General features: G+C 41.3%; 1 protein-coding gene across 1 annotated transcript in view; it reads left to right on the forward strand.

Annotated features, from left to right (window-relative positions):
- NEMF (nuclear export mediator factor) overlaps positions 1 to 24,454 on the forward strand; it is a 50,527-nt gene that overhangs the window by 11,066 nt on the left and 15,007 nt on the right. Inside the window, exons 6-19 of the mRNA XM_004601716.3 lie at positions 1,700 to 1,767; positions 4,206 to 4,292; positions 5,883 to 5,956; positions 7,663 to 7,733; positions 7,816 to 7,891; positions 8,402 to 8,464; positions 10,921 to 10,998; positions 11,112 to 11,320; positions 11,544 to 11,735; positions 12,632 to 12,695; positions 15,748 to 15,836; positions 17,505 to 17,608; positions 18,016 to 18,078; positions 23,704 to 23,816. Coding sequence (XP_004601773.2) covers positions 1,700 to 1,767; positions 4,206 to 4,292; positions 5,883 to 5,956; positions 7,663 to 7,733; positions 7,816 to 7,891; positions 8,402 to 8,464; positions 10,921 to 10,998; positions 11,112 to 11,320; positions 11,544 to 11,735; positions 12,632 to 12,695; positions 15,748 to 15,836; positions 17,505 to 17,608; positions 18,016 to 18,078; positions 23,704 to 23,816 — 1,351 coding nt within the window. The remainder of the gene's footprint in view (positions 1 to 1,699; positions 1,768 to 4,205; positions 4,293 to 5,882; positions 5,957 to 7,662; positions 7,734 to 7,815; positions 7,892 to 8,401; positions 8,465 to 10,920; positions 10,999 to 11,111; positions 11,321 to 11,543; positions 11,736 to 12,631; positions 12,696 to 15,747; positions 15,837 to 17,504; positions 17,609 to 18,015; positions 18,079 to 23,703; positions 23,817 to 24,454) is intronic.

Raw genomic sequence — 24,454 nt, forward strand, 5'->3', positions numbered from 1 at the left:
ATACAATATTCAAACACCCATCCCTTCACCAGTGCCCAAATTCCACCACCAGAAACCCCAGTTTACCCCCCGCCCCCACCCCCCTACCCCCTACTGTATAACTAATGAATTTCACTTCATTTTTTTCTTTACCTTGATTACATTCCATAATTCAACACAAAACTCACTATAGTTGACATAACTCTCTCTCTTTTTTTTCTCTTTTTCCTTTTCCATTTTTTTTTTTTTTTAATTTTTCCCCCTCATCCCCCTTCCTGCGCCTCATAGTATGGTGTACTCCACGCCACGTTAGCCAGCGTGGGGCTTTTGCTTAGCTCATAGTCCAGAGGTGGCTGTTACATTAAGAACCTTCAATATTTCAACAAAAACTTACTGTTATTATTTGGAGTTTCCCCCCCAAGTCTGACCTGTTCAAATGGAACCCTTTCACATTGATGACAATTATAAATGTTAAGTCGCGCGGACGCTGCCGCGTCCGCGCGGTTTTGGATTTCTGTATAAAGTCCTGGGAAAATTCTGCCAGAAATTACATATTTCCTCCGTTAGCCGGCGTGGGGCAAAGGCTTAATTCACAGTCTCCATACATGGGTGCAGGCACTTGCTGGAACCCCAATTCCTAAAGCTGTCTCTGGTTCCCGCTTGTTCCACACCCACCGGCTCTGCAGGGGCATGGGCGCCCGGGCCGAAAACCCGGCCGGCCGGAGCCGAGCACGGGCCCGACTAGGGCTGGCTCTGTATCCTGCGGCTGTTTCAAGTTCAAAGCACACATTTAGTAGGCGTGTATTTTTAACCTTAGTGTTGGTGTTACTCTGGGTTGATGTTATGATTTCTTAGTGGAGGGGATTTATTAGTTATTCCATGAAAAGACAGATGTTGGGCATGATGCAAAAGAAGATTGAAATTCTGGTTTGACTAGGAAAAGAGTAGGATTGAATAAAGTGCTGTAAAGTGCTGTGTAAAGCTATTTGGAAGTTGGAAGACTTTTTTTTTTTGGATAGGGCCATACCCAGCCTGCTCACACCTGGCTCTGTGATCGAGAATCTCTCCTGGAGGGATTGATAAAACAGATTTCTGCCACCATCTCTTCTCCTATTTCTGATTGAGTATATCTTTTTTTTTTTCTTTTTGGGTCACGCCCCGCAATGCTCAGGGGTTACTCCTAGCTCTGCACTCAGGAATCACTCCTGGCGGTGCTCAGGAGACCATATGGGATGCTGGGAATTGAACTCGGGTCGGCCGCATGCAAGGCAAACACCCTACCCACTGTGCTATCGCTCCAGCCCTGAGTATATTTTTTTGATGTTACACATTAACACATCAGTGATAAGCAATATGGCTGGCGTAGTTGATAAAAATCATTGATTTTTCCTTTGAAAATCTGGTTTTAAGTCCAGTCTGCTGTTGAAGAACCTACTTACTTTGGATAAATTACTTCTAATTCTTTAGTTGGTGGGGAGAGCAGCGTTTTCAGAAATGCTTAGGAGACCAGGTGGTACCAGGACTGAAACTGGGACTCCTGCATCAAAGTATGCTGTCTAGTTATCTGAAACATCTCTGTCTCTTGGATTACTTTGTGGCCCATTTTATTCATTTTATTATGAAGTTCAGGCTGCTTATGTAAACATTATGAGTATGAATAGTGCTATATAGGATTTATTAAATTTAAGCATGTGAGAGGAATGTCTGTTATGTTTCACAGATTGACTGAAGTAATAACCAATGCACCCAAGGGTGAACCACTGAAAAGAGTTCTTAACCCATTACTTCGTGAGTATTACTAAATAGAACAATGAGATATGTTTGTAAAATATGGTGGTTTTCAGAAATATAAAATACACCTTTTTTTTTTTTTTTTTTTTTTTTTTTTTTTTTGCTTTTTGGGTCACACCTGGCGATGCACAGGGGTTACTCCTGGCTCTGCACTCAGGAATTACCCCTGGCAGTGCTCAGGGGACCATATGGGATGCTGGGATTCGAACCCGGGTTGGCCTCGTGCAAGGCAAACGCCCTACCCGCTGTGCTATCACTCCAGCCCCTAAAATACACCTTTTGATCAGAACTGCCGTCTCCAGTAGATCCCCAAAATGACCAACAAAGAGAAAGAGAGGCCCAAGCCTCTGTTTGCCCACATACACGAAGATTTACAAGAAAGGTGATATAGTAGACACAAAGGGAATGCCCCACAGATGTTACCCTGGTAAACTGTATGACTCTAAGGTCAGTCTTATTTGCATTACTATAAACAAATGACAAGATTCTAGTTAAGAGAACTAATGTTTATATTGAGCAAATTAAGCACTTGTAAAAGTTGAAATAGCTTCCTGAAAAGTAGAAGGAAATAGGAGGAAAAAGTAGAAGATAGGAGGAAAAGGATCAGGGGCGGAGAAAAGTAAAAGGAACTTAAGGCCAGGAGAGATGACTTAAAGGGCTAGAGCTCACACTTCACATGTAGGAACCCCAGATTCAGGGTTCAGAACTTCAGGCATTCATGGTCCTCCAAGAACCAACAACCTGAATCAGTCTCCAGGCACTGAGGTGGAAGTGGCCTTTGAGCAGCAGGTGTGGCCCAACCTCCCCTAGCCCCCAAAACTATAGATATGACTCTGGTAGAGTGCTTGTCTAATATGCATTAAGCCTTGGGTTCTAGCTCCCAATTGCAAAAAATAAAAATAAAACCAAAGAGAAAGCTCTTTGGTACTCATTCAGCTGTATAAGTCGAGCTATCTCTCTGGCCCCAGTAGTTTGACTCCTCAGTTTAATAATCATTTAGTTTGTTTGTTTTTTTTTTTATTGGTAAGTTTCGTATCATCTGCCAGGGTTTTGTTTTGTTTTATTTTTTGATAACCTGGGTAAAGATGATTCAGTAAACTTTGTTTTATTTTTTAAATTTATTTATCTCAGTTTAGGGGGCCAATCCGGTGATGCTCAGGGGTTACTCCTGGTTCTGTGCTCAAGAATACTCCTGGTGGGCTTGGGGATGCTGGAGATTAAACACCGGTGGGTCACATACAAGGCCATTGTTCTACCCATTGTATTATGGCTCTGGCCCCAGATTCAGTAAACTTTTTTTTTTCCCTTTTTGGGTCACTTCCAACTAGAGCTCTGGGTTTACTCCTGACTCTGTGCTCCAGTTATTCTCGGCAGTGCTCAAAGAACTCTGCAGTGCTAGGGATGGAGCACAGGTCTCTTGTATGCAAAGCGTGCACTCAGCTGGCTGAGCTATCTCTCTGGTTCCGGTCAACTGTTATAATTGAGGAAAACATTTCTACAAGAAGGAATTGAGAGGGCATAGAGGCAGGCAGATAGCCTTGATGACTGAACATTAGGGAATTATTCTTTCTCCTATGAAGCTAGAATGCATTCAAAATTTACCTTTAGGGCTGGAGAAATAGCTCAATAGGCTGAGTTCATGTTTTGCATGTGGAAGTGATCCCTGAGCACTAAACTGGGAGTTGCCCCTGATCATTGGGACTCCCAACAAAAGGTGTCTTTAAGGACTGGGGGACTTGGCTCAGAGGCCAGAGAACAGGCTTTGCATGCAGGAAGCCTGGGTCTGATCCCCAGCACTGCATAGTTCCCTGAGAATCACTGCACTGTGTCTCTAAAACACAAAAATAAAGTTGCCTTTAGGACTTTACAACTGCTAGTATAGCACTTCAGTGTAAGCTTAGGTTTTCTTATTATTTCTTTATGCTATTAAAATATGATGTACGGGGACTGGAGAAAAAAGTAGTTTTTGCACCAACAGGAGTGAACCCTGAACAGAGCCAGGAGTAAGCCCTGAACATGGCTTGGTGTGGCCCCAAAAGCAAGACAAACAAAATGCTAGTGTACTGCATTTACTAACCTTTGAATGCTCAGCTATTTTTTCATTCCTGATTTATAATCCATTCTGTTATGCTCTTTTGTTTTCTTTTTTATTCATTCTGTTCTGTTCTATTCTTTTCCCTTCTATTTATTTTTGCAGAGCCAGGGTTTGGGCCTAAGTCTCTTGCATTCAGGCGTGTGCTTTGCTATTGAGTCACATCCCCAGCCTGATAATCCTTCTTATGTAGTGAGAGTTCATTAAATTCCTATAAATTTTGCTGACCTCTGCAATTTTATTATATACTGAAGTTTCTGCAAATTCTTGAATTGTCCTTTCTAATAATTTCAATATGAGTTTTATAGGAAAATACTAAAAACAATACCCTCTGCTTTTATAGCCTATGGAGCAGCTCTCATTGAACACTGTCTAATAGAAAATGGATTCTCTGGCAACGTCAAAGTGGATGAAAAATTTGAAAGCAAAGGTATGCCTACAGGGTTCAAGGATGTCCATCTTTCTCTTTTTATTTTCAGACCTCTTGACAAATTCATGGGGGAATTGAACCTGCAGATTCTGCTTGCAAGGCTTGCACTTCAGCCTTTGAGTCATCTCCCTGGTCCCAAAATTTCTGTCTAAAAAAATGGGAAAAAACTTTTAATTGCTTTTAGATTGATTTTAGAGAAGCATCTAAATGTGCTGGCACTTCAAAAACATTGATATTAGGGGCTGGAGAATAGGGCTGAAGGAAGGTGCTTGCTTTACATGCAACTCTAAGTTTGATCTCTGGCACCACATAGGATCCCTCCATCTGCACCAGGAGTGATCCCTGAGCACACATCTAAAAGTAAGCCCTGAACATTGCCAGGTGTGGCATGAAACAGCACCAAAATTTTTGATGATATATATCCCTCCATTTGTATTATTGTTATTGTTAGTATTGTTATTAGTATTGTTTTGGAGTGCTGGAAATGAATCCAGGATCCCCCACATGCTAGGCAAATACTTTACCACTGAGCCACATCCCAGGCCCCTTTAAACATCTTCTAAAATATGTCACACCTTTTGAGTATTTTTTTTCCTTATATTGAAAATACAACTTTGAAGTTAAGAGTGTCAGAGAGATGGCCAGGATTAAGGCACCTGCCTTGAACATGGCCATTTCCAGTTTGATCAGTGGCACCACATATGGTCCCCCAATTTCCTCATATGTTTCATTATTCTAACCACTCTCCAGGAGTGGTCCCTGAGCACAGAGCCAGGAGTAAGATTGAGTACCAGTTGGCTGTGGCCCCAAAGAAAGAAAAAAAATTATTTCTGGCAAAGTGATACTTTTTAGTTTATTAAATAATAAATTTGAAAACATATAGGCCCAGAGATTTCTTTCTATATTCCTGACTTCCAATTCTAATGTGACCCTTTATCCTTGGTTATGTGCTATTTAATCTCTTTATCTGCCTTACTGTCTTTTTTTTTTTTTTTTTTTTTTAGTTTTGGGTCACACCCGGCGATGCACAGGGGTCACTCTTGGCTATGCACTCAGGAATTACCCCTGGCGGTGCTTAGGGGACCATATGGGATGCTGGGAATAGAACCTGGGTCGGCCGCGTGCAAGACAAATGCCCTACCCGCTGTGCTATCACTCCAGCCCCACAAATGTGATTTTCTTTTTAAATTTTGGGCTACACCTGGCTATGCTCAGGGCTTACTCCTGGCTCTGTGCTCTGGCATCACTTCTGGCAGAGCTTGGGGAACCATAGAGTGTTGGAAATCCTGAACCTAGGTCAGTTGCATCATGCAGCCTGCCCCCCATACTATCTTTCGGACCCCAAAATAATTTTTATTTGATTTTGGAACCATCTCCAGCAGTGCTCAGGGGCTACTCCTGGCTGGGTGCTCAGGGACTACTGGGAATCAAACCCTGGCATTCTACATACAAAACATGGGTTCTAGCCCATTAAGCTATCTCTCTGGCCCTGATTTTCTTGAACACTTACTTTATAAGCATGCCTCTTTCCTTTATAGTTAGTAACAGTTCGCTGATGCTTGATTGACTCCATTTCCCCCGCTCTTTTAGATATTGAGAAAGTACTTGTTTGTCTGCAAAAAGCAGAAGACTATATGAAAACAACATCCAACTTCAGTGGGAAGGTAACACCATATGTTCTTGTTGTATACTGTCCTTGTGGTATACTGTGGCTTTATTTGCTTTTCAGAATTTAAAGGTTTATCAAGGGATCAATTTATGTAATTCTGTTGTGATTTGGAAAATGAACATATTTAAATCCTTATTCTGGGGTGGTTTTTCTTTTTTAAAAAATTGCTTTTGTTTTTTATTTTTGTTCCTTACCTTTTATAGAAAATGCTTGGTTGAGACAATATTGGCACTGTAGGGAGATCTAAAAACTTGAAAATATTTACTCCTAAGTTGATTTTAAATCTAAAGCCTTTTAATTTATCTTTTTGTTTTGTGGGCCACACCCAGTGGCGCTCAGAGGTTACTGCTAGTATTGCTTAGGGTTACTTCCCTTGGTGCTTGGGAACCATCTGATGCCCAAGGTCAAATCCTAGTCCCCTACAAGTCAGAACACCAACCCTCTCAGTTGTCAGGCCCCTAGAAACACATATTTTGGTTTTTGGGCAAGCACATCCTCTCTGCTGTACTATCTCTCCCATCCCAAGAAGCACATTCTTGTAAATGTTATTTTTACTGAGATAACATGATTTACAATAGTAGAATTATGCTTTGTGTATACAAAATTGCTGTTACCACCACCTTAGGTCACTTCTAGTCCATTCTGTTCCTCCTGGGGCTGGAGCAGTTATACAGCAGAAGGGGCACTTGCTTTGCATGCAGTTCGATCCCTGGTATCCCAAACGGTCCCCCAAATACTGCCAAAGTGCCAGGTGTGTGCAAAAAACAAAACAAAGCATCTTGTCCCTTCCAACTCCAACTTATCTCAAAGAAGTAATATTAATTTGCCAACACCTTAAAACAATGTTAAACATGCACAGAATTATCTTTATGATCTTCCCTACTGAAAATTATTTATAAGAAATAGTTTAGCAGATCATTAGAGTTTAATTCAGTCCAACTTCACCTGCTTTTATTTTATTTTTTCAAATCAAAGCACCATGACTTACAAAGTAATTCATGGTTGGATTTTAGACATACCATGTTCCAGCAGAGATCTCATCACCAGTGTCTTCCCTCCAAAAGGGTTCCCAGGTTCCCTCCCAGCCATCCACCCCACCCCCATCCCCAGCCTGCCACCTTGACAGGCACATATTTAAGTTTGGATCTCTTTTTAGTGCTCTTGACTCTGGTGTAGGTATTAGCTCTACTGCTTCTTTACACTATCAATATAGAATAAACAGATGACAGAATGCAGGATTTGAGAGTGGGGATGCCTTAATCACCCATGGTCCCAGCATATGGGGAGAAGAAAGGCAGAGAAGGAAAGAAATCTCTAGGGAAGAAGAGATAGACAGGAAGCAACGAGGGACAAGGGTTAAGGGAGTCTGAGTATATCAGTGATGTAAAGGAGTGATAGAACTTTCTTTTTAGTGAATTAAAGTGAGCCTAAAAGTTGTTTTGCTGAAAATAAAGTACCTTAAATGTTTCAAAATTGCAGACTGTCTAAAAAATTGGGGTAAAAAGAAAAATTCAATATATACATTATATATGTGTGTATGTATATGTATAATATATGAAATCATTAGTTTTCATTTCCCTTTTCTTTTTGCTTCTATTGTCCATATGAATGAACCAGTATTTTCTAATAATACTTGAGTCTACAAAACAATTTTGAGGAGTGACATGGATAGAAGTGAGTTATAATATTGGATTTTTATAGGGTTATATTATTCAGAAAAGAGAAGTAAAACCAAGCCTGGAAGTAGATAAACCAACTGAAGACATACTCACGTAAGCATGGAGACATGGATTGATTTGCTTTGGATGGGTTTATTAATGTTATTGAATATAATATAATAAATATGTTTTACAGGTATGAGGAATTTCATCCTTTCTTGTTTTCTCAACATTCACAATGTCCATACATAGAATTTGAATCATTTGACAAGGTGTGTTTTCAAGTTCCATTTTTTGGCACAGTGTGATATGAATTGTTAAATTATTATCAACTTGTTTTGATTGCAAAAAAAAAGAAAATGGAAGATTTTCTTGGCTTCACAATCACTCTTTATCTTGCCTTAAAGATCATTGCAGTCCATAAAGACTGTTGGAAATGCTTGCTGCCACTTTATTTCCAGATGAAAGTCCAAGGATTTTAATTTAATTTGATTTTTTTGGTGGGTGGGTGGGGAATCACAAGGAGTGCTCAGGACTTAATTCCTGGCTCTGCGCTCAGGGATCACTCCCGGTGGGGTTTGGGGAGGACCATTTGGGATGTCATGGATTAAAGTAGGTTGGCTGTGTGCAAGGCAGTTGCCTTGCCTGCTGTACTATCACTCCAGTCTCATTAATCTGACTATTGAGCTATATAAAAAACAAGTTGTTTGATGAATTCTGTGTAAGTTGAAATAGAAACCATAATTAATTTTTGTAGTTATTGTCTTTTTAATTTTTTTAAGGCCGTGGATGAATTTTATTCCAAAATAGAAGGTCAGAAAATAGATTTAAAAGCTTTACAACAGGTATGGTATTACTAAAAACACACATTAAGTCTATTAAATATTAAATATATAAACCAACTAGCCTTAGTGTGGTTTGCTGGGTGGATGTTGTGTTCAGTACTAGGCAGCCTTTCAGCAGTGATCTGGGAATGCCCTAATCTCTTGGTTTATTGATAAGAACCAGGAGAGCTTTCTATTGAAATATATACTCTTATTGAGGCCATAGAGATGGTACAGTGGGTAGAGTGCTTCCCTTGCGTGCAGCTGACTCGGGTTCAATTCTTGGCACCCCGTATGGCCCTGTAAGCCCTTCCAGGAGTGACCAATGAGTGCAGAGTTAGGAGAAAGCCTTTAGCAACACTAGTTGTGGCCCAAAAAACAAACATTAAAAACCCTAAAAGTATACCCTTGTTTGTTTACTATATTAGATGCAATTTAAAAGCAGAAGGAATTATAATTTTCATGTATATTTTGAAATTTTCTTTTTTTCCATCTTTATTGTGGTATACTTGACAAATAAAAATTGTACATATTTAAAAAAATAAAAAGAAAATAAAAGCAGGAGGATTGAATGACCCTGACTGCCACATGATGGCAGCACTTCAGCTAGTACCCAGGTGTTCATCAGTAACACGGAACTCTGTCTTGTTTTTATTTCACATTGATTTTTTTATAGCTTAGGGAACGTGGTTAAAATAATATTAACATTTATGGTTTTGTTGTACAAATTCACTAGACCTTCACCATTGTGTCACTTCTTCCAACACGTTTTCCCCCCATCCCTCAACCCTTTCTCCCCACCCCTAGTAACCTCAGTTTTGCATTCAAAGACCTAGATGAACCCTGTGTTTTTGTTTTAGTTTGGGGGCAATACCCAGTCATGCTCAGGGGTTACTCCTGGCTCTGCACTCAGGAATTGCTCCTGGAAGTGGCAGTGCTCAGGGAACTCTATCGGATGCTGAGCATCGAACCAGGGTCGGCTGCATGCAGGGCAAGTACCCTATCCACTGTACTATCGCTTCAGTCCCTGATCCCCATGTTTTTTGTTTGGTTGGGTTTTTTTGCTTTTTGGGTCATACCCAGCAATGCTGAGGGGTTACTCCTGGCTCTGCACTCAGGAATTACCCCTGTCGGTGCTCAAGGGACCATATGGGATCCTGGGAATCGAACCTGGGTTGGCCACGTGCAAGGCAAACGCCCTACCCACTGTGCTATTCCTCCAGCCCCCATGGATGTTAATTTTTGCCGGGCTCTCCGAGAGGGTTGGGGAAATTGAACCGGGGTCGACCTCATGCAGGGTAAATGCCCTACCTGCTGTGCTATTGCTCCAGCCCCTAATCCCCATGATTTAATGTGCTTTAGAAAATACTGGAGTTTTATTGTAGTTATCCTATGTTATTCTAATAGTTGTAGTTTTTTTTTTTTTGCTTTTTGGGTCACACCCAGCAATGCTCAGGGGTTACTCCTGGCTTTGCACTCAGGAATTACTCCTGGCGGTGCTTGGGGGACCATATGGGATGCCGGGGATTGAACCCGGGTTGGCCGCGTGCAAGGCAAATGCCTTACCCGCTGTGCTATTGCTCCGGCCCCCTAATAGTTGTAGTTTTTATAATACATTTTTAATGTCACTACATATTCAGCTTATAAATATTGGCTAATTGCAGGTGCTATTACTGTTATCACTGTATCACTGTCATCCCATTGTTCACCGATTTTATCGAGTAGGCACCAGTAAGGTCTCCATTGTGAAACTTGTTACTGTTTTGATTTATCAAATACACCATGGGTAGCTTGCCAGGCTCTGCCGTGTGGGGGGATACTCTTGGTAGCTTGCCGGACTCTCCGAGAGGGATTGAACCTGGGTCGAGAGGGACCAAACCCGGGTCGGTGGTGTGCAAGGCAAATGCCCTATCCACTGTGCGATTACTAGTGTTAGAAAATTTGCCTCAATTCAGTAACTTGATAAATTATATATGATGCACTGCACAATAGAAGTAAAATAACTGCCAGGAGCTTTTGAAGTTGGTAACTTAAGGAAAGAGCCATTTGTAGAATACTAAGAATAATACTGAGAAAAATGAAAAGCATCCGTAAAATCAGAAGAACCTCTTTTGGTAATTAGTGTTCTCTAAGAATACATTTTCCCAAACTTAAATTTTCATGATTTAGGAAAAATGTCTTGAATTTGAATTGTGCTTGTTTACATAACATAAGGGCATTAAGGGGCCATATCTTGCATACAGTCTAGCCTGTAATCAAAACACCTTCCTGTGTAGGGAGTGGGAAGTTGGACACGGGAGGAAGTTTTGGAGCATAAAACATTTTGAGTTAGGGTAGATCTGAGGAAGTGTGAACTGTTAGTAGATAACAGAATTTGATGACATAGAAATGGGAGCGGGTTGGTGAGTTTCAGTGAGCAAGAGAAGGCACAAGAGGTAGGAAAACTGGTTTTAACAAATCTGTTTTGTCAACAAAAGGAAAAACAAGCACTGAAGAAATTAGATAATGTCCGAAAGGATCATGAAAACAGACTAGAAGCTCTTCAGCAGGCACAGGTATTTTTTGTTTACATTTGGCTTTTTTTTTAGATGCTTTCTAAAAATAATGTTAATTTTTAATGGCAGTATTAACTGACAGTATGTAAATGTTTTCAAATTATTTCTTTAAGGAAATAGACAAACTTAAAGGTGAGCTCATAGAAATGAACCTAGAGATAGTGGACAGAGCCATCCAGGTAGTTCGAAGTGCGTTAGCCAACCAGATTGATTGGACAGAAATTGGGATCATTGTGAAAGAAGCCCAAGCTCAAGGAGACCCCGTTGCAAATGCAATCAAAGAATTAAAACTGCAAACAAATCATGTTACAATGCTGCTAAGGTAAGCTTAATTCTCGGTTAAGCAATCCTTTATTTTGCTATTTCATTATTCAGTAAAAAAAAATTTATGTTTGGAAATTTAGCTCTGAAGATACAGAAATGAATTTGCTAAAGTGATGCAACTGTATAGATTTCATAAATTATTTGTAGTATCAATGAGGGAAAAGTTGAAAATAAAGTGATGTCGTTGACATTAGTGAAATACTATTGGATATTTTTAATAGAAATCCATACTTATTATCAGAGGAGGAAGATGACGATGTTGATGTTGACATGAGTGATGAGAAAAATGAAACTGAGCCACCAAAAGGAAAAAAGAAAAAGCAAAAGAATAAACAGCTACAGAAGCCTCAGAAAAATAGGCCATTACTTATTGATGTTGATCTCAGCTTGTCAGCATATGCCAATGCCAAAAAGTAAGTCTTAAATTTGAGTACAAATTTTGTTTTGTTTTTTGACCACACCCAGTTGTTGTTCAGGGATGACTCTTAGCTCTGTGCTCAGGAATTAAACCTGGTGGTGCTTGGGGGACCATACAGGATGCCAGAGATACGCCCTACCCACTTACAATCTCTTTGACCCCACAAATTACTAAATTCTATCCTCCAGATTACTAAATTCTATCCTCCAGATTTGAGAATAAATTTTATGTAAAGTATGTTCTGTGGCTAAATTAACTGTGTTATTAGCACTGTAGCATTGTCGTCCCGTTGTCCATCGATTTGCTTGATTGGGCACCAGTAATGTCTCTATTGTGAGACTTGTTACTGTTTTTGGCATATTGAATATGCCATGGGTAGCTTACCAGGCTCTGCCATGCGGGCAAGATACTCTCAGTAGCTTGCTGGGCTCTCTGAAAAGAGCGAAGGAATTGAACCGAGTCGGCCGCTTGCAAGGCAAATGCCCTACCTGCTGTACTGTCGCTCCAGTCCAACTATGTTATTACAGATACAAAAAGATTATTTTGCCTGTGTATATACTTTTGGGTGAACATGCTCCTTAAAAAATCTAATTTTGTATATTATACAGCTTTTTCATACTTGATATACACATAATAGTTCTAGGATGCACAAATTTCAATATGAGACTCTTAAAATTAGAAATAATGTGCCTTGGCACTAGCCCAAAGGACTAAGGCTCACAGGGCTCACTTACTGGAATATCATGACATCTCGGGCAGCACTAGGTGCAGGCCACGGTGTCCTTTTGCACCACTGGCAAGGCTTCCCACACAAAACAGGACAAAATAATGTAACAGATAAGTGAAGAACAAAGGTTTTACTTAAAATTGATGATAAATATGTTTTTCTAGGTATTATGATCACAAGAGATATGCTGCTAAGAAAACACAAAAGACTGTTGAAGCTGCTGAGAAGGTACTTAATATTTTTTACAGTGTGTTTTTCTCAGCTTCAGTGGCCTTAATTATTTTCTGAGTAAGATTTTTTTTGGGAGTAGAGATAGCTCATGTTGCATGTCACCTGGACTCATGTCCCATGCAGGAGGCCTGGGGAGCAGCCCGGCAGAGCCAGGAGTAGTCCCTGCACACCGCAGAGGGTAGCCCAGAAAAGCCAAGATTTTCTAATTTCAGAGAAGATAAACAGGATTGTATTTCTTATTTATTTCAAAATAAGGTTTTTCTAATTCAAACATTCTTTTTGCCTTTTTTTTTTTCTTGGCTTTTTGGGTCACACCTGGTGATGCTCAGAGGTTACTCCTGGCTTTTGCACTCAGGAATTACTCCTGGCAGTACTCAGGGGGACCATATGGCGGTGCTCAGGGGACCATATGGGATGCTGGCAATCGAACCCGGGTCGGCCACTTGCAAGGCAAATGCCCTACCCGCTGTGCTATCACACCAGCCCCTCTTTTTGCTTTAAATGTTTTTTTTTTTCTAGTACTTATTTTCTTTACCAGACCTGCTCTTCCCATCATCCTCATTTCAGTAAACAGCATTTTTGTTTTCCTCTTTGCTCAGGTGAGGAATGTTGGAGTCATTTTGTTTTTTGTTTTTTGGGGTTTTTTTTTGCTTTTTGGGTCACACCCGGCGATGCACAGGGGTTAGTCCTGGCTCTGCACTCAGGAATTACTCCTGGCAGTACTCAGGGGGACCATATGAGATGCTGGGAATCAAACCCGGGTTGGCCGCGTCCAAGGCAAACACCCTACCCGCTGTGCTATTGCTCCAGCCCCTGTTGGAGTCATTTGGACTCTTCTCTTAAACTATATCCAAACTATCAGCAAATCCTTTTCGTTCTTCTTTTTGAGCATAATCAGAAACACCACTTTTCGGGTGTCCAGGTTCTCATCTGTGTTCATGTGACTAAATTAGTAATTTCTTAAGGGATTTCCCCGAGTCCCCTTTCTCACTGTACTGAAGAGGCAGAGTATTGTTCACAGCAGCCATAGAGATTGCTTTTACTCAAACTAGAAGTGGTTTCTCTCTTCAAAAATAAATATTTTGTTTTCCATATTACTCAAGACAATTGTAAGTCCTTCCTTTACTATACAAGGTTTTACCTGTTCTATTTTACTACTTGTTCAGCTCTTATTACACCTTCCAGCTACTCTGTGATCTCAACTATTCTTATAACAGTAACCCATGCTGCCTTTCTCTGGGACTTTTTACTTGCTGCTCTTTGTACCAAGAATGCTCTTTGCTTGAAATTTCTTTGGTCTAGTCCTCACTTTATTTACATGTCTGCTGAGTCTTTACTAATAACTCTTTCAGAAAATATTAGCCCTCCATAACTTCTCTTTATTCTGATTTGTCTTCCTTCAAAACACTCTTATCAACATGTATTTCTCTCTCACCTCTTTAGGTCTATAGGTTGCATGAAAATAGGATCTTTTGCTTATTGCTATATCTCAGTCCCTAGAATACTTCCTGGAATGTTGTTACATAAAATATTTGATGAATGAATAACCCCCATCTGATCTGATCTCTATCTATCTCTATATCCCCCTCTCCCTCACTCTTTCTCTTCCTCTCTCCTTCTCTTTCCTTCTCCCTCTCTCTTTTTCTTTCCTTCTCTCTCTCTCTCTCCCTCAGTTTCTTGACATTTTACCTTGTGATCACTACTTGGTAGTCAAGTTGGTTTTGTCGTACAAAACCACTTGTATCTTACAAAAACACTGCTTACAGTGCTTTTTCCTGTTTGCCATTAATCCTTCACTCGTCAGCATAATTAACATTTCCTCAGAGATCTTTATTTATAATGTATATATTAAGTGTTCATGTTATACTTTTATACTGTCCTTAAAAGCATTTACCATGTTTATTTGCATAATTATGCATTTTATATTTGTCTGCAATTTCATGGCAGGCATGCATTGTCTGGTAAATGAATGATATTCTTCTAAATTTTTAAGTCTTGATCAAATATTTCTATACAGTAAATTTTTTTAATAAGAATTTTATTTTATTGAATCACCATGTGGAAAATTACAATGCTTTCAGGCTTAAGTCTCAGTTATACAATGCTGAAACAACCATCCCTTCACCAGTGCCCATATCCCACCACCAAAAAAAAACAAAAAACCCCACACAGTACACCTCCCATCCCCCCCTTACCTCCCCTTCGCTTTGTAACTGATAAGTTTCACTTTACTTTCTGTTTACTTTGGTTACATTCAATATTTCAACACAAACCTCACTATTATTGTTAGGAGTACCCCACTAGAGTTAGACCTGTTGTGAAGAGAAATGAGGTTTTGGATTTCTGTACTTTAACAACTAAGTCCAGGGAGATTTCTTCCAGATATTGGATCATTGCAAGCTTGTAAACCCCATCTGTGGTCGTCATAATATGGCGGTCACCATGCCCTTCATCCCTGGAAAGGAAGAGGCAGAGAGAGAAATACCTTTCCCCTCCTGGGCGGGCATGGGGCCGAGGCTTAGTTCTCAGGCTGGAGACATTCTGCGAGGAGCTGCCCATGCCGAAAGTAGTTTAGCTGGGTCTGGATTCACGCTCATGCATCTGCGGAGAGGCCGCACACACATGCGGCCCCCGGGATCACATCTCGGCGGCAGGACTCTACAGTAAATTTTGACCTAAATGATCTTAATATTTAAGCTAAATGTTCTTGTTTTAATTTTTTTTTGTTTGGTGCCACATTCAGCTGTGTTCATGACTTATTCCTGGCTCTGTACTTGGGGACTGTTCCTAGTGGGGCTCATGGGACCAGATGTGGAGCTAGGTATTAAACTTGGGTCAGCTGCATTCAAGGCAAGTGCCTTAACCACTGCACTATCTCTTGGGTCCCTGAAGGTAGAATATTTTTTTCATTACTTTGCATGTATATATGTTGTGTGTATGTGTGTAGATAGTGCTGTTTTGTGACATTTGTAAAACATTATTGCCCGATTGGTGTTACTTCATTAAATTCTCAACATCATCATTATTATTTTTTTTTCTAAATAAATAGGCATTCAAGTCAGCAGAAAAGAAAACAAAGCAAACCTTAAAAGAGGTCCAAACAGTTACTTCTATTCAGAAAGCAAGAAAAGTGTATTGGTAAGTGTTCTGCTTTTTCAGAATAGTGTTTGGGGAGAGGATGTCCACTCAGACAATGCTCAGAGGGCCTAGGGGATCTTCCAGGAGATACTTGGCCTGACAGTTCAAGGCCTAGTGGTGTGGTGCCTAGTGGTGTGGTGTTGGCTGGTGCTGCTTGGACCCAACAGGGCCACCCTGACAGTGCCAAGAGGTGGCATGCAGTACCCGTGACCAGACTTGGGGCCAGGGCTTCTGCGCATGCCAGGCACACACTTCCAGCCCTTTGAGCTATGTCCCCTACCACTACGGGTCTTGTTTTTAGTCAAAATTATCCATTTAAAACAAGCACTATACAAAGCCTGTTATAGGGACCAGAGCAATATTACAGTGGGTAGGGTGCTTGCCTTGCATGCTGCCAATGTGGACTTTATCCTTGGTACCACATCTGGTCCTCCAGGATTACCAGGAGTGTATCTGTGACCCCAAAACAAAACAAAACCAAAACCAAAAAGAAAGTAGGTTTCTATTTTAGCTTTTGTATGTAGAAAGGAGCACATCAAGCTAATGGTAATCAAAACTAAAAACAATCTCTGTACAAAAAGATTTTAAATTGCCTGGGTGGATTAATCAAAAAACAGATTAGGAAATAGTAAAAAATATATATGAAGAGATTAGAAAGATCATAGAGGCTTTATGGAGCTTGCTTTGCATGTGATTGGCCCAGTTCATCCCACATTACATGTCTCATCAGCACTACCAGGAATGACCCCCATGCAGAAAGCCAAGAGTAGGTAGCACCTGGGCACAGCCAGGTATGGTCAAACTTCCTCCCAAACAGAACAGAAACTATGAAGGATGCTTAATCTGTCATCTTTAGCCAGAAGTTTTATAAATTATAGAGTAAATCATAAAGAAAAGAATAAGAGAAGAAAGCCATTTCTCTCTTCACCTAATTAAAGACAGAGCAACTTTTCTAATAGTTCCCAAAGCCTAAGTAGTGCCCCTCTGAAAGAAAGCTAAACCATGTGACATTTTATGCATTTGCTCTGTGTATTCCATTACTTTAAGTTTCCTAGGGTTAACAAAGCTCAGAGAATATATTTTTGAGCTGGGAGAGCTGCTTGGTATGTTAGGTGGCTTGGGATTGATCCCTAGAACCTCATGGTCCCTAGCACCACCAGGAGGACCTTCATGCAACAGGCTGGGAGAAGCCCCCAAGTACTGATGAATTAAAATACTTCTAAAACTTTTTTAAGATTATCCTAAGGTGGAGCCCAAAAGATGGTACTGAGGGCAGGGTACTTGTCTTGCTTGCAGCTGACCTGCATTTAATTCTACCTCCTTCCCACTCCCCACTTTCTGCCCCCCAATAAAAAGATTATAAAATCATCCTGGAGTTCTGGGGTGCTAGAGATACTGTAGGCTTTAAGGCTTTTATTTGTATGGGCTGTCCCCAGTTTGGTCTCCAGCAGCACATTTGGCACCAATGATTGTGATCCAGAAACAAACAAAATTATCCTAGGGCAACTTCCTTTACATGAAATTGATCCCTTGAAAAAACAATAAAGCATCAGATTGTCTTAACTTTCACACATAGGACACCTTCTCATTTTGTCCTGTTTGTTGAAACAATGCACATTCAGTTAGAAAGGTAAAGAAATGTTAACCTTTTTTCTTTTAATTTGGTAGGTTTGAGAAATTTCTGTGGTTCATTAGCTCAGAGAACTATCTAATTATAGGTGGACGAGATCAGCAACAGAATGAAATGATTGTGAAAAGATACTTGACACCAGGTAGGCAAGATTAAAATCCTACAGAATTTTTTCAAGAAAGTCCATTTTCAAATTATATGTAGATTTGTAGATTTTTTATCTTATTTTCCTTTGATAGATTAAATTAGTAGAAAGAATTTGATACCTGATGGTTTAAAGCTCATGAATAAGCATATTGACACTTAAGCCTCATTTTAAGTCAACATAAAGTAGTAATATGGAACTAACCTGCATTATTGCACTGTCGATTTTCTATTATGTTGACAAAGTAGTATTTAATCCTGCAAGTCATAGTAGCTAAAATTTCTTCAAGCCTATTTTCAAACCTAATCTTCATGGAGCTACTGTGTAATTTTCAGTACTAAAGCTTGTAATCATTTTATTAAAATTTAGAAATAGAACTCAAAGTATCACTTATTCTCTTCAAGGGGACATTTATGTACATGCTGATCTTCATGGAGCTACTAGCTGTGTAATTAAGAATCCAACAGGTAATATTTTTTTCCATTACTCAGAATTGCAATTACTTTCAAGTATTTAAAATATTTTTAGTATTACTATAAAAGTTACTAGACAAAAAGATCCCTTTTTTTTTTCTTTTTTTGGGTCATACCAGGCAATGCACAGGGATTACTCCTGGCTCATGCACTCAGGAATAACTCCTGGTGGTGCTCGGGGACCATATGGGATGCTGGGAATCGAACCCGGGTTGGCCGTGTGCAAGGCAAACGCCCTACTCGCTGTGCTATTGCTCCAGCCCCACAAAAAGATCCTTTAATGACTATTGATAAATTCATCAATAAAGTATGAAATTGATAAATAAGAATTAAAAAATCTTTGAATACATGAAACAGAATCTGACAGAATTTAGGGGAGAAATAGTCAATTCAACAAGACTTCAATATTCAGCTCTTTTTTTTTTTTTTTTAAATTATCATCCTAATTTATTTATTTTTTGGAGGGGGGGTCACACCTGGCGATGCACAGGGGTTACTCCTGGCTCTTCACTCAGGAATTACCTCTGGCGGTGCTCAGGGGACCATATGGGATGCTGGGATTAGAACCCGGGTCGGCCGCGTGCAAGGCAAACGCCCTACCCGCTGTGCTATCGCTCCAGCCCCTCAGCTCTTTTATGTTTTATTTTTTTTTATTTTATTTTATTTTTTTTTTTTTTTTTTTTGCTTTTTTGGGTCATACCCGGCGATGCACAGGGGTTACTCCTGGTTCTACACTCAGGAATCACCCCTGGCGGTGCTCAGGGGACCATATGGGATGCTGGGATTCGAACCCGGGTCGGCCGCGTGCAAGGCAAACGCCCTACCCGCTGTGCTATCGCTCCAGCCCTCTTTTATGTTTTAAATAATATGATTATATATGTTTTGGGGATATAATTTCATACTTCTTCAAAGTATATGTTACCTGTTCCACAACCAAAGTCCCTTCATTACAATCCAAGGATTTCTTTTCTTCAGTCCTCTCACCTCTTCTTTTAGTCATAATCCTGTAGTCTGAGACAGTGAGTTTCTTTTTCATGACTGTCTAGTCCCACTGCTTTGCTTCTCTATATCCCACATAGGAATGAGATGATTTGATATTTGTGTTTTCCTCTGACTGACTTCACTTAACATGACCGCCTCTAGTTACTCCAAAAGCAAGTTTCATTTGTCTTAATACTATTTCATTGTGTGTTTATATATATGCACTGCACTGTCATCCCGTTGTTCATCGATTTGCTCAAGCGGGCACCAGTAACATCTCCATTGTGAGACTTGTTACTGTTTTTGGCATATCTAATACGCCACAGGTAGCTTGCCAGGCTCTGCTGTTCGGGCAAGATACTCTTGATAGCTTGCCAGGCTCTCTGCGAGGGACGGAGGAATTGAACCTGAGTTGGCCGCGTGCAAAGCAAATGCCCTATGTGCTTTGCTGTTGCTCCAGCCTATACACATATATTCTATATTTCCTTTATCCATCTGTTATTGGGCACTTAAATTGTTTACATATCTTGGCTACAGGTAAATAGTGCTGCAGTCAACAAGGTATTATGTACAACAATACATGAATCAACTGGGTAACTTAAATGTAATGGGAAAATTTCTTAAAAGGTAAAAGGCAAATTTCTTAAAAGGTAAATTTCTTACAAAGTACCAGCACTGAAGATAAAATAGAAAAACAAAACACACCTTTAATAAGAGACAGAAATAGTTTTCTCTTTTGGCTTTGTTATTATTATTATTTTTTTTTTTTCCTTTTTGGGTCTCACCGGGTGATGCACAGGGGTTACTCCTGGCTCTGCACTCAGTAATTACCCCTGGCGCTGCTCAGGGGACCATATAGGATGCTGGGAATAGAACCCGGGTCAGCCGCGTGCAAAGCAAACACCCTACCCGCTGTGCTATTGCTCCAGCCCCAAGTTTTGTTATTTTTGTGGGCTTTTTTGTCATAAAGAAATGGGGGACAGAGAGCGATATTACAGGGGTGAAGGCACTTCCCTTGCACACAGCTGGCCCTGGCACATGCTGACACCACCACCAGGAGTAAACTAGGAGCACCAGGAGGTGTGGCTAAGTCCTCACCCTCTGCCCTAAATCACAAAATCTTAGGCTCAAGTGGCTCCACTATTGAATTTTGGTTTCTGGGCTACAGAGAGTGTCTTGCCCGCGTGCCTGGCTGTCTTCCCCAGGGCCCCTCCGAAGGGGTGGGCTCCAGCTTCTCTCCCTGCCCCGAGCAGAGCTCCCGCGGCTGAAGACCTCCGGAGCCTAGCCACAGCCATGCTCAAGGCCCCTCTCCACACGTTCGGACAAACCTCATGCATGAAGGTACCAGCAGAGGAACCCAGGTGTGTGGAACCCAGGGCTGAGACCTCCAAGCCTGCTCGGATCGGGACTGGGCCTCTTCCACCCAGCTTTCCCATTTTCCAGTAGCTAGGCGGTCACACCCAGGGACTGACCCCAGGGCCGTGTAATCCCACCAACGGCCAACATCTAGAGACTTAAAACCAAGCTCCCGGAAGACATCTACTTCTCCCTCTGAGAGAACCTGGCAAGCTACTGAGAGTTTTTTGCCCACGTGGAGAGCCTCACAAACTCCCCATGGTGTATTCATATGCCAAAGCCAGTAACAATGCTGGGTCTCATTCCCCTGACCCGAAAGAGCCTTTAATGCAGCATCGTTGGGAAGGACGAGTTAAGAGAGGCTTCTAAAATCTCAGGGGTAGGACGAATGGAGATGTTACTGAGACCACTCGAGAAATTCAGCGATCAACAGGATGATGATGATGTTGATGATGGGCTACACCTGGCAGTGCTTAGGGCTTTCCCCCCACCCCCACCCCGTCTTTGCTCAGGAATCTCTTCTGGCTATGTAGGGGTGGGGATGCCGAGAAGAAGGGAGGATGGCATATGTAGTGGGGATTAACTGGGGCCAGGCCAGTCACTTGAAAGGCCAGCACATTAATCCCTTTAACTATCTAGCCCTCTACTAATTTGTTTTTGTGTTATTGTTGGTTTGCTTTTGTTTGGGGGCCACTCCTGGCAGTGCTCAGGCCTTACCCCTGACTCTTTGCTCAGGGATCTCTCTTGGAGGCTTGGGGGTCCATGTGGCTTGCCAGTGATTGAACTCTGGTCAGCAAACAAAGCGTCCTACCCAATGTACAATATCTAGGCCCCCTTGTTTTTGTTTTGAGGCTCAGAATTACTCCAGCAGTGTTAGAGTTAATCCTGGCTCTGCTCTCAGGGATTATTCCTGGCATGCTTGGGGGACTATATGGAGTACTGGGGATTGAACCCAGGTTGGCGTGTGCATGGCAAGCACCCTAGCCTCTGTATTATCACTCCAGCCTCTCTCTACTAATTCTTTTTTTTTTTTTTTTTTTTTTTTGCTTTTTGGGTCACACCCGGTGATGCACAGGGGTTATTCCTGGCTCATGCACTTAGGAATTACTCCTGGTGGTGCTTGGGGGACCATATGGGATGCTGGGAATCGAACCCGGGTCAGCCGCATGCAAGGCAAGTGCCCTACCCGCTGTGCTGTTGCTCCAGCTCCCTCTACTAATTCTTTTAAATGAAAATTAAAACATAGAAAAGAAGCGATAGCACTGGAGTGATAGCACAGCGGATAGGGCATTTGCCTTGCACACGGCCGACCCGAGTTCGATTCCTCCATCCCTCTCAGAGAGTTCAGCAAGCTATCCAGAGTATCCCGCCCAAAGAGCAGAGCCTGGCAAGCTACCCGTGGCGTATTCGATATGCCAAAAGTAACAACAAGTCTTATAGTGGAGACGTTACTGGTGCCCACTCAAGCAAATTGATAAACAACGGGATGACAGTGCTACAGTGCTACTAAATGTATTAGACACCATGACCATGTGTGATTTATCCCAGGAATGCAAGGTTGGTTTAACATAAGAAAATTAGTCTATGGAGCTGTGCTTTTGCTTTTGATCATTCTCTTTCCTTTAACTGTCCCTGAATCATCCCATATTTTAGAAATAGTATCCACCTCTCAATAACATTATCTTATTTCACACCAAAAAAATGGAAGAAAAAAAATGCCTTTGGCAGAAATTAACACCCATGGGGGCTGGAGGAATAGTGGGTAGGGTCTTGCACATGACCGACCCGGGTTCGATTCCTCCGTTCCTCTCAGAGAAACAGGCAAGTGACCGAGAGTATCCCGCCCGCATGGCAGAGCCTGCCAAGCTACCATGGCGTATTCGATATGCCAAAAACAATAACAAGTCTCACAATGGAGATGTTGCTGGTGCCCACTCGAGCAAATTGATGAACAATGGGACAACGGTGCTACAGTACTACATATAGAATATTTAAAATACTCAATCTGTAGAGACAGATACTGTGATTTCTAGGGGAAGATAGAGAAAAGCTATCTCTATAGTCGTATTTTTTTGGAGGATGATAAAAAAAGTTCTGGGATTAGAGGTGTGGTTCTGTATTTTTACAAGTATACAGAAAGCCAGTAATTATATATTTACTGAAGTGTAAATTAAATCCAAATTATGTGAATTACATCTCAAAATATTTGAAACCAAACTATAAGTTTTCATATGTATAATGTATAGTGGTAGATACTATTTTTTAAATGTTTTAAATAGTTTACAGTAATTCTTAAAAAGTCTCTAAACTTTAATTTTGATTTTTGGGCTACAGGGCTTAGGGATTGCTGCTGTTCAGGATCTGTTTGGGGTCATTTACATTAGTGCTTTGGGGACTATGACATTCTGGGGATCAGATCTAAACCCTCTGCATGCAAAGCATGTGCTCAGATTTTTGAGCTATCACTCTACCCCAAGCTTCTTGGGGTCGGGGGGCAGCATTTTGTTTTAGGGCTCTGCCGGCAGTGCTCAAGACTTACTCTTGGCTCTGCATTCAGGGATCATTCCTGGTGGGGCTTGGGAGACTATATGGGGTGCTGGCGATGGAACCTGGGTTGGCCACATGCAAGGCAAGTGCTTTATCTGCTCCAGCCTTCCAGCCTCAAACATTAAATAGATTTTTCTGAATTGTCTTTTCTGGAATAAAGTTAGAATTATTTCTATGAGATTATATTTCTTTGTTTTGTTTTTTGTTTGGTTTTGCTTTTAAATACACTGAGACTTCCTAAAAGCCTGCCATGCAAGGGCCAGAGGTTAGGCGCTTGCCTTGCACACAAGCTGAACGTGGTTTGAATTGTCAGCACCCTATATACTCCCATGGGCATTGCCAGGAGTGATAACCTGAGTGTAGTACCCACAGTAAGCCCTGAGCATCTCCTAGGTGTGGTTCAAAAACCAGAACCAAAAGCCTGCCATGTAAATTAAAAAGTCACCTTTTTAATTTGGGGCCAGAGAGATGGTGCAGTGGGTAGGACGTTTGGCTTGTACACAACCAATCCAGGTTTGATCCCTGGCATCCCAGTTGGTCCTGAGTGCAAAGCCAAGAATAATTCTTGAGCATCACTAGGTGTGGCCCAAAAACCAAAATAAATTAATTAAAATAGTGACCTTAGTAATACTGAAATAAAACTATTATACCTTAAGCTCTAAGTGCCTATCGTGCTGCATGTGATTTTCATATATTGCTCTATAGAGTTGTCCTTCAAGTATTGTATTGTTCCAGGAGAACCGATCCCCCCTCGGACCTTAACTGAAGCTGGCACGATGGCACTTTGCTACAGCGCTGCTTGGGATGCGCGGGTTATTACTAGTGCTTGGTGGGTGTACCATCATCAGGTAATAAGCCGTGTGTTTTTTCCCTCTCAGTTAAGAGCTACTGTGCGCCAAATATTGAGGTATAGAAGTGAACAAAGTAGCTACCTTGCCAGAGCTGTTTTGGTGGTGGAGAAAAAGATAAATATAATATCTGTCAGGTAAAAGAAACCAGATTTTTTAAAATTGGTTCTCTATTGAATTTCCCCCTCCCATCATTTGTGATGGGGTCAAGTGTGCTTGGTTGCCTGTCCACATCCTTGTGCTTGCTGGGGATCATGCACTATGTTCCAGTGCTTAGGAATCACAAATGGCAGTGATGCTGGGATCACACCTGCATGTGGAATAGTGCTAGGGACTGAACTGGAAGGCAGGTGCTGTGCCATTGAGCTGTTTGGGGGGGCCCTGTTGGGCTTTTGGATTGGTTTGGGGCCACACCTGGCAGTGCTCAGGGCTTCCTCTCCTGGCTCTGCACTCAGGGCTTACTCCTGGCAAGCTCTGGGGACCACATGGGGTGCAGGGATTGAACTCAGGTTGTCCTCACCTCCCCTACCCCAGTTTGCTTTTTAAAGCAGAAAATCATTTTGAATAAAGTATTAGGAAAGATCTGTGGGGGAAGATAAGATTCGAGCAGACTAGGTGAAGAGTGATTTGTGCAGCTC

The sequence above is a fragment of the Sorex araneus genome, chromosome 3, assembly GCF_027595985.1.
Source record: "Sorex araneus isolate mSorAra2 chromosome 3, mSorAra2.pri, whole genome shotgun sequence".
NCBI lineage: Eukaryota > Metazoa > Chordata > Mammalia > Eulipotyphla > Soricidae > Sorex > Sorex araneus.